At 42.2% G+C, this 13,194-nt stretch overlaps 1 protein-coding gene across 2 annotated transcripts in view; it reads right to left on the bottom strand.

Moving 5' to 3' along the window:
• The window catches only part of FUT10 (fucosyltransferase 10), a 95,667-nt gene that overhangs the window by 82,205 nt on the left and 268 nt on the right, over positions 1-13,194 (bottom strand). Inside the window, exons 1-2 of one of the 2 annotated variants that reach the window (XM_064272823.1) lie at positions 8,665-9,367; positions 8,347-8,530 (exon numbers count right to left, since the gene is read on the bottom strand). In XM_064272823.1, the coding sequence (XP_064128893.1) occupies positions 8,347-8,473 (127 nt within the window). In that variant the 5' untranslated portion in view covers positions 8,474-8,530; positions 8,665-9,367. Of the gene's footprint in view, positions 1-8,346; positions 8,642-8,664; positions 9,368-13,194 lie in introns of those variants that run through there. The other variant, XM_023551121.2, reaches the window with a different exon arrangement.

Here is a 13,194-nt window from a genome sequence, read left to right as displayed (position 1 = left end):
TGTCCGGTCCAGAAGACATGAGGTCACTGGGCCAAGTAAGAAATGTCTTGTCTCCTTAATTCTCCTCATTGTGACTGTGGCTGGGCCAGAAAAGCATCTACTGAGGGAGGGAGAAGGGAAGCAAGGGGAGTGAATAAGGCAGCAAGACCCCAAAGCCCCTTCTCCACAGCAGCCTTCCAGTGTCAAACAGGTCCACGCTGGGGAATGTAAAAAGATAAAACAATAGACGTGTTCAGAGTTAATTTGAAACTGTGTTTGGAACTTAAATTGGCCATAGCTGATGTCCAGATTCTTTTTCCCTTCCCTAAAAAAAAAATTTTTTTTTTTAGGAGTGAGCCCCAAAGCACAGCATCTGGAAGATCCAGAGTCTTCCATTAGTGGATAATTCAGCCCCTAAATAAGGTGTGTCTGGTATCATTTGTTCTAAACGTATTTATTTCATTACAGCTCTTCAAGAACTAAAAAAAACGAAACAAACCCGCTGCTGTAGAGTTGATTCCAGCTCATAGCGACCCTGTAGGACAGAGGAGAACTGCCCCATAGGGTTTCCAAGGAGCAGCTGATGGATTCGAACTGCCGACCTTTTGATTAGCAGCCGTAGCACTTAACAACTTTGCCAGCAGGGCTCCCTTCAAGAACTAATAATCCCTAAAAAAACAAACAAAAAAAAAAACACTGCTGTGGAGTTGATTTAATACCGACTCATGGTGACCCATGTGTTCCAGAGTAGAACTGCTCCATAGAGTTTTCTTGGCCGTAATCTTTAACGAAGCAGATTGCCAGGCGTTTCTTTTGCAGCACCGCTGAGTGGGTACAAACCGCCAACTTTTCAGTGAGTCATCGAGCGCAAACCATTTCTGTCACTCAGAGACTTCACAGAACGTGTATATAACATGTAGAGACCATTTATCACTCAGAAGACCTTTTCAACCAGAACACCCAATATGCCAGGTCACAGAATAAAAAAAAAAATTTTTTTTTTTTTTTCAGTCACAGAGTTTAGTTAAATGTTGACTTCTGTTGCTTTGCTCATAATAACTTCTGTGGCTGAGTCTCTCTATACACTCTCCTCGTGTCCAGATTTTCTTTAAAAAAAAAAAAAAACCTCCTCACAGACAAAACAATATGTGCATTAACTGTTTAAGGAGAAGTTAGTTTGTTCTGTAAACCTTCATCTAAAGTACAATTTAAAAAAAAAAAACCTTTTTCACAACTCAAGTCCTTCAAGAAGCCTTCCTGAACGATGCTACCCAAGTCTGATTATTCTTTTACCTAAGTCCTCTCCAAGGTTAAAAATATAATTTAGACTATTTCCATTAGAAGAGAGTTCTAGTTCCTACCACCCACATAAGCAACCTAGGATATGCCCCTTAACTGTGCCTTAGTTTCCTCTTCGTTAAAACAGATACAGTAAGTCCTACCTGTGAGGCTGCTTGGAAACCCTGGTGGCGTAGTGGTTAAGTGCTATGGCTGCTAACCAAAGGGTTGGCAGTTCAAATCCGCCAGGCGCTCTTTGGAAACTCTACGGGGCAGTTCTACTCTGTCCTACAGGGTCGTTATGAGTCGGAATCGACTGGACAGCAGTGGGCTTGGCTTTCGGTTTGGGATCCTCACTCTCGCCAAGGGCACTAACCCCTGCTTTGCCAAGGACACTCTTCAAAAGAACTGTTTGAAAACACAGACTTATGTTGTGAAGTTGCTATGGTGACAGTTTCTACAGCCGTTTCGTAAGTTTCTAACTTCAGTAACTCTATGGAGCATTGGTTTAAAGAAGAAAAAAAAACTGATTTATTCACTTGTGACTGCTAGTTTCTGGTTCAGGGAATTGTTAACGTAGCTACATCCTTGCAGTTCTCAAACGGCTCAACCGAGACACCATTCATTAAAATCACTTGGGAAAGTTTCTATTACCTCCAGAAACGTGTATATATGAAGTTTATATTAAGCAAACGAATCATTTCTAGGAAGAAGAAAAAGAAAATGGGCTACAAAAGTATCAGACAAATCCGAAACTGTTCTGGTTTACAAAAGCTTCATGGTCCCATAATCTTTCACTTCTGGTGTTCCCTTAATTAGGCCAGCTTTTGATTCCTCAATCAGTCTTTCTGCCTTTTCTTTCAATCCTGCGGCACCAGAGCCACCCTTGCAGTTTTAAGTGACCTACTTAATTAGAATGTGAAACCCTCAGACAGAAAAGTACATTGTCTTCTTTCTACTTTGCTCAACAGACCTTAGTAATGAGCTGAATTTCTAATTCAGTTTGTTGAAAACCAGAAACCCTTAGTGGCATAGTCGTTAAGTGAGAGCCAAAAGGTCGGCAGTTCAAATCTACTAGGCGCTCCTTGGAAACTCTGTGGGGCGGTTCTACTTTGTCCTATAGGGTCCCTACGAGTCAGAATCAGCTCGACGGCAGTGGGTTTGTTTGTTTGTTTGTTTGTTTGTTTGTTTGTTTGTTTGTTTGTTTGTTTGTTTGTTTGTTTTTCTGGTATACACCTTAAGCCACTCAGACACCAAATGCTGCTGTTCTTAGCTTCCGTCGAGTCAGACGCTGATTCGTGATGACCCCATGAGCAAGGGATAGGACCGTTGAGTTCCACAGGGTTTCACTGGCTGGTTTTGGGAAATGGATCAGCAGGACTTTCTTCCCAGAGCATCTTAGTCTAGAAGCTCCCTGAAGCCTGTTCAGCATCATAGCTACATGAAAGCCTTCACTGACAAACTGGTGGTGGCTGAGCACAAGATGCACTGGCCAGGAATTGAACCAGGGTCTTCCACGTGGAAGGCGGGAACCACCTGAACTGAACCACTGAACCACTATTGCCCTTAAAAACCAAATATTCAGATTTAATTAAACTCATGAGTGGACATTCAAATACGGCATAGTCCAAAGAGCACTGGATCAGGTGTCAGGAAATATTTCTTTTTCCGAACTGTGCTGCTGACCTCTGCGTAATCTTGGCACCTCTCTTGACCTGTCTGAGCCTCAGTCTTCTCATCTGTACAAAGAGGAGATTAGACTCTGAGGTCTTTTACCTCTCTCAGTCTCTATGAATATTTTCTGAGCACCTACTATGTACAAGGCACTGTGCTCAGTAGGGGGTGAGGAGGGAAAAAGACGAATTGATGTTGCCCTGACATCAAAAAATTTTATACTGTACTAGGGGAGAGACGACCATATAGCACAAGGCTCACTCAATTCCATAGTTACCTTATTTATCTTCTTTATTCCTCAGGATTGGCATTGTGCCTGGCATATAGTAGAGGCTCAATTAAATGACATAAAAGAGATAGAAAATGCCCTATGGGCATTTAGAGAAGAGAGGTTACATCTGATTGAGGGGATCAGGACTGATTATTCGAGCTGGTTTTTAAAAGGCCATTCAACTTTCAGTGGCTCCCCAACACTATCTTTTAATTTGATACAAAACCTTAAGCCAGTGTTCAAGGTTCTTCATGTTCTGGTCCTAATATATCCTTCAATCCTTATCAAGGATTGGATTTACACAGATCAATGCTATAGCCAAACAATAAAAAAAAAAAATCCTTACTATATCTCAGATATTACCCATAATTTTCTACCTCCATGTCCTATTTGTGCTGTTCCTCATACGGAGATGTCTTCCAATCCCAATATATTCCGATTCCATCATCCTTTAAGGCTCACTTCAAATTTCTCCTCCTTTATGAGGGAGGTTTTATGAAGCCTTTCCCGACTCCTCCAAACACGTGTGCTTTCTTCCTTCTTTAAACTCCCATAAGATTGTTTTACATTTTCTTATAGTATATATGACGTTGGAGTCCCTGGGTGGTACAAACAGCTAATAGGCTTGGCTGCTAACTGAAAGGTTGGAGGTTTGAGTCCACCTAGAGGTGCCTGGGAAGAAAGGCCTGGCCATTTACTTCTAGGAAATTAGCCATTGAAAACCCTGTGGAGCACAGTTCTACTCTGACACACATGGGGTCACCGTGAATCAGAATTAACTCACCAGCAACTGGTTATATATGACATTTAGCCCTGGATGATAGTTGGGTAATATCTTAGTCTCAGGATAATAATCTTTGATGTCAGAATGTATATGATTCACCCACATTGCCAAACAAATGGTAGTTACTTGTAGATTCTTTCGACAGGACACATATAAAAAAGGATATTCTAGGACACAAATTGCGTAACAATGACGCTGACTTAGGAACACTTGTGGCTTATGCCTGAAACGATGACTATTCCAGTTTCACTTCTGAACGTAAAGTTCAGGTGGTAGGGTCACAGAGGTTAAGCTTGGAAGGCGAGTTGGAGTCCGATCACAGAGAGCCTTGGAATAACATGAGGTAATAAAAATGGCATACACCCGTTCTCAGTGGGAGTCACCGATAGTCTCAGAAGCTGGAGAGCAACCAGATCTGAGGTATGGTTTATGAAGGTCAAACCAGAAGCATTCTGGTTGCCATATCAGTTTCCTAGGAATCTGGTTGGAAGTGAATCCATCCCTGAGAAAGATTCTAAGTGTGCTGACAAAAAGAAGTATCTGAGCCTGTAGAGTAGTAAGTCCTAGAAAATTCACCCAGCTAAATATCGCCCTATAGACTTCCTGGCCAATGGACACTTGAGTCCCTATCTCAATAAAAAAAAATAGGTCCACAGCAAGCCAGTCATTACTAAATTTTTCAAAAGAGAAGATTCTACATGTTTCCAGACAAGAGGAAGGGGGGTGGGAAAGCACGCTTCACACAAAGGATGGGGAATCAGAACGGCTTTGTTTTCCTCAGCAGGAACCCAAGAAGTCAGAAGATGGGGGGAAATGCCTCTAAACATCTCAAAGAAAACAATGTCTAATGTAAAATTCTATACGAAGCCAAAGTATCAATCAAGTTTCACACATGCAAAGTCTCTAAACTCGTACCTTCCATGAGCCTTTCCCAGGAAATACCAAAGTAAAGACAGAAATCAAGAAAGAGGAAAACAAGGTATGAAAAAAAAAACACCACTAGTGGACTATAATCCCTTATCCAAAACCCTAGAGCTAGATGTGTTTCAGACTTCAGAACTTTTTGGATTTTAAAAAGGCATTATGATACATACAGTACCATATATTACATTATATCTTCAGTAGGATCCAAAATCAAATGACATTCACAATAAGTGCTTGGTGCCTTTCAGGTTGTCATTCTCCTTTCAAGACAAATGAGCTTCCCGTCTGGCCCTGTACAAACAGCCTCTCCTCCTCAAACCTATCCTGATTCACTTTCAAGGGCAGAGCTGACAACCAAGTCCATGAGGACATCACAGCCCTCAGGGGCAACTCAGCCAGGGTCTGCACTTCATTAGGTCTGGATTTATAGGTACCTGGGATTTCTCTGGCTCCTTACCTATACCAGGGCACTAGTGCTCACTGTTCTGTAGCCCAAACCAACTAACGGGGCACATTTACTAATTCATTTCCTGCTGGGCCCACTTTATTCAATTTATTATTAGGTAGAATACTGAGAAGGACCCAGCTCTATATCCCAGTTTCCACTCTGCCTCTCCAAAGCCACCACTAGACAGAGATACACATACACACATACAAATATATATGTGTGTAAATACATACCAAGGAGCCTTGGTGGAGCAATGGTTAAGCATTCAGCTGCTAACCAAAAGGTCAACAGTCCGAACCCACCAGCTGCTCCTCTGGAAAAAGATGTAGCAGTCTGCTTCGGTAAAGATTACAGCCTTGGAAACTGTCTTAGGCTGGGTTCTCTAAGAGAACCAAAACCAGTAAAATATGTCAGTATATATAACAAAACAAAAAACCCAGTGCTGTTGAGTCAATTCCGACTCATAGCAACCCTATAGGACAGAGTAGAACTGCCCCACAGGGTTTCCAAGGAGCATCTGGTGGATTCGAACTGCCGACCCTTTGGTTAGTAGCCGTAGCACTTAACCACTATGCCACCAGTATATCAGTATATAGAGAGAGATTTAAATCAAGGAAATGGCTCACATGGTTGTAGAGGCTAGAATATCCCAAGTTCATGGGTCAAGATAGAGGCTTCTCTTGATTCACATAACCGCAGGGGCTGGCAAGCCCAAAATCAGCAGGGCAGAGAGCAGGGCTCTTGCTCCCAGGCTGCAAACATCAATAAATCCCAAGATCGGCAGGCAAGACCGAAGGTAAGCTGCCAGATCAAGTCCCAAATACCTGAGATCAGATGAACAGGAGCCAACTGCAAGATCCAGATTGAGCAAAAGCCCACAGCCTTGCCAGAATGTCCACTTACATTCGATGCAAGCCACAGGCCCAAGGAAAATCCCTTTCCAACGACTGGCTCCTCACAGCAGATCCCATCATGGAGGTGATCCCATTATATCAAATCTCATCATGGAAGTGACCACACCATCATAAAACTGCCAAACCACTGAGAATCATGGCCCAACCAAGTAGACACACAACCTTAACCATCACAGAAACCTGAGGGAGCAGTTCTACTCTGTCCTACAGGATCACTGAGAGTCGGAATTGACTTGATGGCACGGGATTTTGGGTTTTGTTTATATACATATACATATATATATATATATATATATATACACAAACGCATATACAGATAGTCCCTGCCTTCAGACAGGGTACCATTTGGACCACTCCTCTGTCGTAAGTCAGTTCTGACATAAGTTGATTTGACTCATAGTGACCCTATAGGGCAGAGTAGAACTGTCCCATAGGGTTTCCAAGGAGCAGCTGGTGGATTCGAACTCCCAGCATTTTGGTTAGCATCCAAACGCTTAACCATTGTGCCACTAGGGCCCGCAATTACAAACAATAAGATGTACAAAAAAAAAGACAGTCATAAGTGCAGCCCGTTGTAACTAGAGTATGTTGTAAGTCGGGGGCTACCTGTTTGTGTGTGTATATACATATATGGATATGTGTGTGTGTATACCACATATGTTATTGTTAGGTGCTGTGAAGTCAATTCTGACTCATAACAGCCCCATGTGACAGAGCAGAACTGTCCATTAGGGTTTTCTAGATGGTAACCGTTACATGAACAGATCACCAGGTCTTTCTTGCACAGGACTGCTGCACTGAGTGGGTTCAAAGTGCCAATGTTTCAGTTAGCAGCTGAGCACTTAACCATTGTGCCTTCAGGGCTCTTTCATACATATCTATTCTTACACACATACATATTCATATCCAACCCTAAAGCAGACTTCCTCTCATTGACTTCCTAGCGTAACTGATTAACCTTGCCTATATTTGGTCTCATTTGCTAATCTATATTTCCACCCCCACCACTCATCACCTAGGAGCCCCGTATTTCTAACTTTGCTGCTGGCGTCCTGCTAACTCCACCTACCCCTGGGTATGGTTGCCCTTCAATCCCAGTGTGATATATAATCACCCTCAAGAAGGGATAAATGCCAATTTGCTCCAGAAAGCTGATGCTAAAAAATCTTTTTTATTTTAATTTCTGGTTAATCTGACACTAATGAAATGCAGAACGTTGTGCTTTGCTTACGTCCAACTAAACATCTGCTGTGGGAATCAAAATCTCCTGGCTATTATCACAAGTGACGTTCAGAATTGATGTCAACAGCATAATCAAGACCCAACTCACTATGTATCCAATGCAGTGAGCACAGCACCTAACTGGGAAAAGGTGAGAAAAAAATCTCTCTTCTCTCCATAAACACCAAGAGGCCCAGCCCACCACCTCTGTGTTCATCAGGTTCATTTATTTGATGTACTTACCAAATGCTCATGCCTTCTATGGAGCAAATATAAAGGAAATCAGACCTGGCAGAGTGTTCTCAAGGGGAGCTCCACCAACTCTTCCTTGGGAGGTGTTATGGGTTGATTTGTGTCCTCCAAAAAGATACATTCAAGCCCTAACCTCCAGTACTTGTGACTGTGACCTTACCTGGAAATAGCGTGTCTGCAGATATTAGTGAAGGTGGCATGAATTCATACTGGATGAAGTAGGGTGGGCCCTAGTCCAGCATGACTGGTGTCCTTCCAAGATAAGGAGAAGAGACATGGAGACAGACACAGAAGAAAGACGGTCACGTGAAGACAGGGGCAGAGACTGGAGTGACGCATCTGTAAGCCACGACACACCTGGGGCTACCAGAAACTGGAAGAGACGAGGAAGGATCTTTCCCAAGAGCAGCCCTGCTGACACCCTGAATTCTGACTTCTAGCCTCCAGAACTGTGAGAGGATAGATTTCTGTTGTTTAAACTACCCAGTGAGTGGTACTTTGTCACAGCAGCCCTGGGAAATGAACACAGGAGGAAAGCAGGAACTCAGCTTTGGAGTAAGATGACAGCAAGCAAAGGGAGGAAGGCCAAAGCCTTACTCACCATAGAAAAGGAACGCCTTGGTCATGTGGTGATGCAGGTACGTCCGGTTGATGGTGAAGAAGCAAGCATCTGCCCCACACTGGCCTAGCCTTCCCGTTTCCCCCGTCAGTGGGGACCACCAGAGCATAATGGGGTAGCTGTCAGTGTCAGATGTTTTTTTCCCATTCGGGGTCCATGCTTCTCTCTTAAGGAATGAGTACAGATATTTAGGCACTCCCTCCACTTTTGGGTGTCCATTTTGCAAATTGGAATTCTTAAACTTCCTCCTTTCAAATTGTCCCAGCTCAACAACTACCTAAAAGAGAAGACAAATATTACCAGAGTAAGAATACTTCATTTCCTTTTCCACATCTTCCGTTCATCTTGATGATTTCGCTTCCACATTGGTCTCCTATTGTTGCTGTAACAAATTACCAAAAACTTAGTGGCTTCAAACAAGATACATTTAGTCTCCCACAGTTCTGTAAGTTAGAAGTGCAACACAGGTCTCACTGAGATAAAACCAAGGCATCAACAGGGCTACGTTCTTTCCGAAAGCTCTAGGGGACAATTCAGTTCCTTGCCGTTTCCAGCTTCTAGAGCCCACCTGCATTCCTTGGTCCCCTCCCTCCATCTTCAAAGAATACAACTTCGCATCCCTCTGACCCTTCTCCATCATCAGATCCCTCTGTGACCACGGCCGCAAAAGATTTTGGCTTTAAGGACTCATTTGATTCAGCTAAGCTACCTCGATAATTCAGGATACTCTCCCCATCTCAAGATCCATAACCTTAATCTCATCTGCAAAGTCCCTTTTGCCAATAAAGGAACATATTCCAGAGATAAGGACATGGGTATTTTGGGGAGGGTCATTAATCTTGCCTCCCAAATCCTCCAAGCATCTACCAACAAGGATGCTTAATAATTCTGCCAAACACTTAAAAGAGATGTATTTCTTCTCCATTTCATTAAAAAAACCCAGTGCCATCGAGTTGATTCCGACTCATAGCGACCCTATAGGACAGAGTAGAACTGCCCCATAGAGTTTCCAAGGAGCACCTGGTGGATTCGAACTGCCGACCCTTTGGTTAGCAGCCATAGCACTTAACCACTATGCCACCAGGGTTTCCTCTCCATTTCATAGGCACATATAATATTCAGAAATAGTTTTATCTTTTAAGGAAACCCATGATGAACAGGGTTATGACCAGACTATTACTAGAGATTGGAGCCCTGGTGGCACACTGGTTAAGAGCTCGGCTGCTAACCAAAAGGTTGGCAGTTTGAATCCACCAGCCATTCCTTGGAAACCCTATGGGGCAGTTCTACTCTGTCCAATGGGGTCACTATGAGTTGCAGTCGACTCAACGGCAACTTTTTTTTTTCCCCTAGCGATTACACTCTGGAGAAACCAAAACCAAATTAAACCCATTGCCATCGAGTCGATTCCAACTTACAGCGACTCTAGGGAACATGAGTTATAAATCAACAACTGGTATCTTTTTAGAACAATTAAAGGAGTCATAACGTGGGTATGCATTATGCTTCTAATTCCATAGAATAGAGACAGTAAAGTATTATCTAACTCAAAAATTCCTTAGAGTCTATATGGCCAACATCATAGAACATGTGTACTGGGCTCTCACTTAAAACCACATTTTTTTATTTGTTTAGGATACTCAAAATCTGGGTCACTGGACAGCGAGGCGGACAGTAGCAGTCATCTGAAGGGTGGGGTGTGCGTAGAAAGAGAGTGCTGCCTTTATGTCAAACTGTAAGATAATATGTTGACAGGACATAATAAAAATATTAAGGAAAGCAGTGTAAAGAGGGGGCTGGTCTGTTTAATGTGTAACTGAAACTTCAGTAGTCACACTATAAGACAAACAAAGCAGCTAAAGAAATGCACATTTTAATGTATAAACTCCTCTATTGGTCAACCACAGGGACAGTCCCTGGGGTGGCCCTCTGGCCCCCTTCCAACAGCCAAGAGTGTTGCCTCATTTACGTGCTTGCACCCCTAGAAAAAGGCCACTGACCGAGGATGAGGTCCACGGCGTCTGAGCTCCCTGGGAAGGGTATATAGCTTTCACTGGACTCTCAGAGTGGTCCCAGACCCAAAGAATATTAAGAACCACTAAGTGAAAGTCACATAGTACTTGAAAAGGAATAAGGAATTATATCCACTTTTTAAAATCACGTACAATATCATCTGTGATATCAAATTCAGCATTAAAACAGCAAAGTAATCTCTGAAAACTGAGGTCTAGCCCTTGACAACAGCTTTCTCGGCATTTTTATGATAGATATTCCCTAGCAGCTTGAAGGAATGGGTTGACTGGTAGCCACAAACTATCTTTTCATCTCACCTTCCTCTCCAATGTACAACCAACAACTTGAAAGAAAGGCTTCTGGGGAGCCATGGAATATAACTTCCAAGGTAAATGTCTGCTCTACATTTCTAATCAATGTCTACTTTGCAAGGTACCTGTCCACCTCCAAATAACAGACATGTTTCTGCCAAGCAGTTTTATAAAAAAATATTTTGCCACAGATATTGCTACCAGGTGGTAAGAAATATGGGGGATCAAGGAACATACTGAACAAAAGCAGAAGGATGAAATCAGCCAAAGCCAAAATCTGGAAATTTAAAAGGACAAAGGACCCAGTTCTTCAACAAATCCATGACATGGAATAAAGGGCGGGCAAAAAAAAAAAAATTGAGACTCACCAAATAATTACGACACGTAGGCTTCTTTCAATCCAGATTCAAACCAACCAATTATAAAATGGCCCTTTTGGGAAAACTGAGGAAAATTTAACTTGGCCTCGGAATGAGATGATATGGGGTAATTGTTGTTCATTTTGTTGGGCGTTACAATAATATTATGGTTATATTAAATCTTTAAAGCTCCTATCTGGTGGCGCTGTGATTAAGCATTTGGCTGCTAACCAAAAGGTTGGCGGTTCGAATCTACCAGCCGTCCCATGGAAACACTATGGGGCAGTTCTACTCTGTCCTATAGGGTCGCTATAGGGTTTTTTATCTGGTATAAAATCACACTAAAGTATATCCAGGTGAAATGACACGATGTCCGGGATTCGTTTTAAAATATTCCATGTGTATTCATGAATTATCTGTGCAATTAAAAGTAAGCAAAATTCAAACGTAAATAAAGATAAGTGTATCCCTCAAAAACTTAACAAACAGTATATACAAAATATAGTTAAATATAAGCAGGATAAAACCAGGTCTAAGCTGAAGAATTTTCCTCCAGAGAACTACAATGGTTAGCTTAATTGGGGGTAAGCACAGTTTCATATTTTGATTGTAATTACTAAATTATTTCTATTACAGAATCCATAACAGGGTTTTTAAATTTATCCTTCTTTTACCTAACTCATGGGGCAAATTATTTCATCTGCCCAGCCTACAAACCAGTAAAAAAAGGAAAAGTCATGTATGCATAGGCATCTTTTTTTTTTTTTTTTTCATTTTTAGTGTTAAAAAAATAGAATTGCCGCACCTCTGAACAACGAATCAGTCAACGTACCAGCTAGGATTAGCAAATAGCCCAAAACACAACCTCGGTGGCCAAACTGAAAGTGAGATCCAAGGAAGGTTTAACTCCAGTCATCAGGCCACCTCTCTCATGCCCTGGAAGCCTGGAAATTACACAAATACCCAAAACGTGGCAATTCATTCTCACATCAAAAGCAAAGCCCAGAGCTTAGATACACGCATTCTTCATGACTGGACAAAGTGCCAAGGTGAGCGTCTAATAGGATCAAAGGCCTCTCATAACTTCGCATAGAAACAAACAGAAAACTCCAGTCGCCCCTGCACAAGTGGGGCTTGGATACCTCCGAGATGGAGGAGAGTCAAGGTGTTTCCTCTGACCAGGATCCCAATCTGGCAGCAGAAGAAGCGAAAGGCCAGATTGTCTGCCAACCTGCTTTTATAAGCACGACTTCCTTCAATCCTAATCAAGGAGAAGGGATATCCTATAGGGTAAAAAAGCCCAGACAACACCTTAGTGTCCACAGACCTTACAGCTGAACTACTCACATCCACAAATAATCTTTAAAAGTCCTTTTGATTTTGAGATGGGCAGCTAGTCCTTCGAAAAAAAAAAAAAAAAACACCGTTGCTGTTGAGTTGATTCTGACTCACAGTGACCCTATAGGACAGGGCAGAACTGGCCCATACAGTTTCCAAGGAGTGGCTGGTGGATTCCAACTGCCAACCTTTTGATTAGCAGCCAAGCTCTTAACCACTATGCCACCAGGGCCTGGCTTGTATTTCAATGGGTACAAAATATACCTGAATTTATATCTATATTTTTGCTTTCACTGTGTAATTTTTACCTGATTTGAAATAAGCAAAAGAAATCCAGAATAAGCCGGAAGACTAAAGAATTGTTCATCTCCTTAATCCTAACATAGTCTTTGGTCTGGTAGCATACGCCAAGAATGACAAATTCATTAACGTGTATGTTTGTTCTCTGCACTTACCACAAGATACAGACTAATCTTGTTCTCAGAAAAGTTCTTGCTTTTTCAAGAATGCCACCTTTCTGATGTGACAACTTAGGAGACTTTGAGGAAGCCACCCAACTTCAACCCAAGACAGACAGACTGAAGGAATTGTACTTTTCTGTTCCTCTGGGATTCTAGGATCCTCTAGAATTCCTCTGAGATTCTACACGAGTGACAAACTGAGCCCCTATCTCACTGACTGGTTGCTGATTTATCTCACTAAACCTGTCTTATATGTTTAAAAAAAGAAAAGTACTTTCTCTGCCTTAGACAGTTAGAAAACCCAAGCTTCTGAGAGGTGAGGTAAAAAGCAAAGTACATGAAGTTGAG

This window comes from Loxodonta africana, chromosome 19, assembly GCF_030014295.1.
Source record: "Loxodonta africana isolate mLoxAfr1 chromosome 19, mLoxAfr1.hap2, whole genome shotgun sequence".
NCBI classification, from domain to species: Eukaryota; Metazoa; Chordata; class Mammalia; order Proboscidea; family Elephantidae; genus Loxodonta; species Loxodonta africana.
The sequence above is the reverse complement of the archived record's forward strand: the minus strand, read 5'-3'. Positions and strand labels throughout refer to the sequence as shown.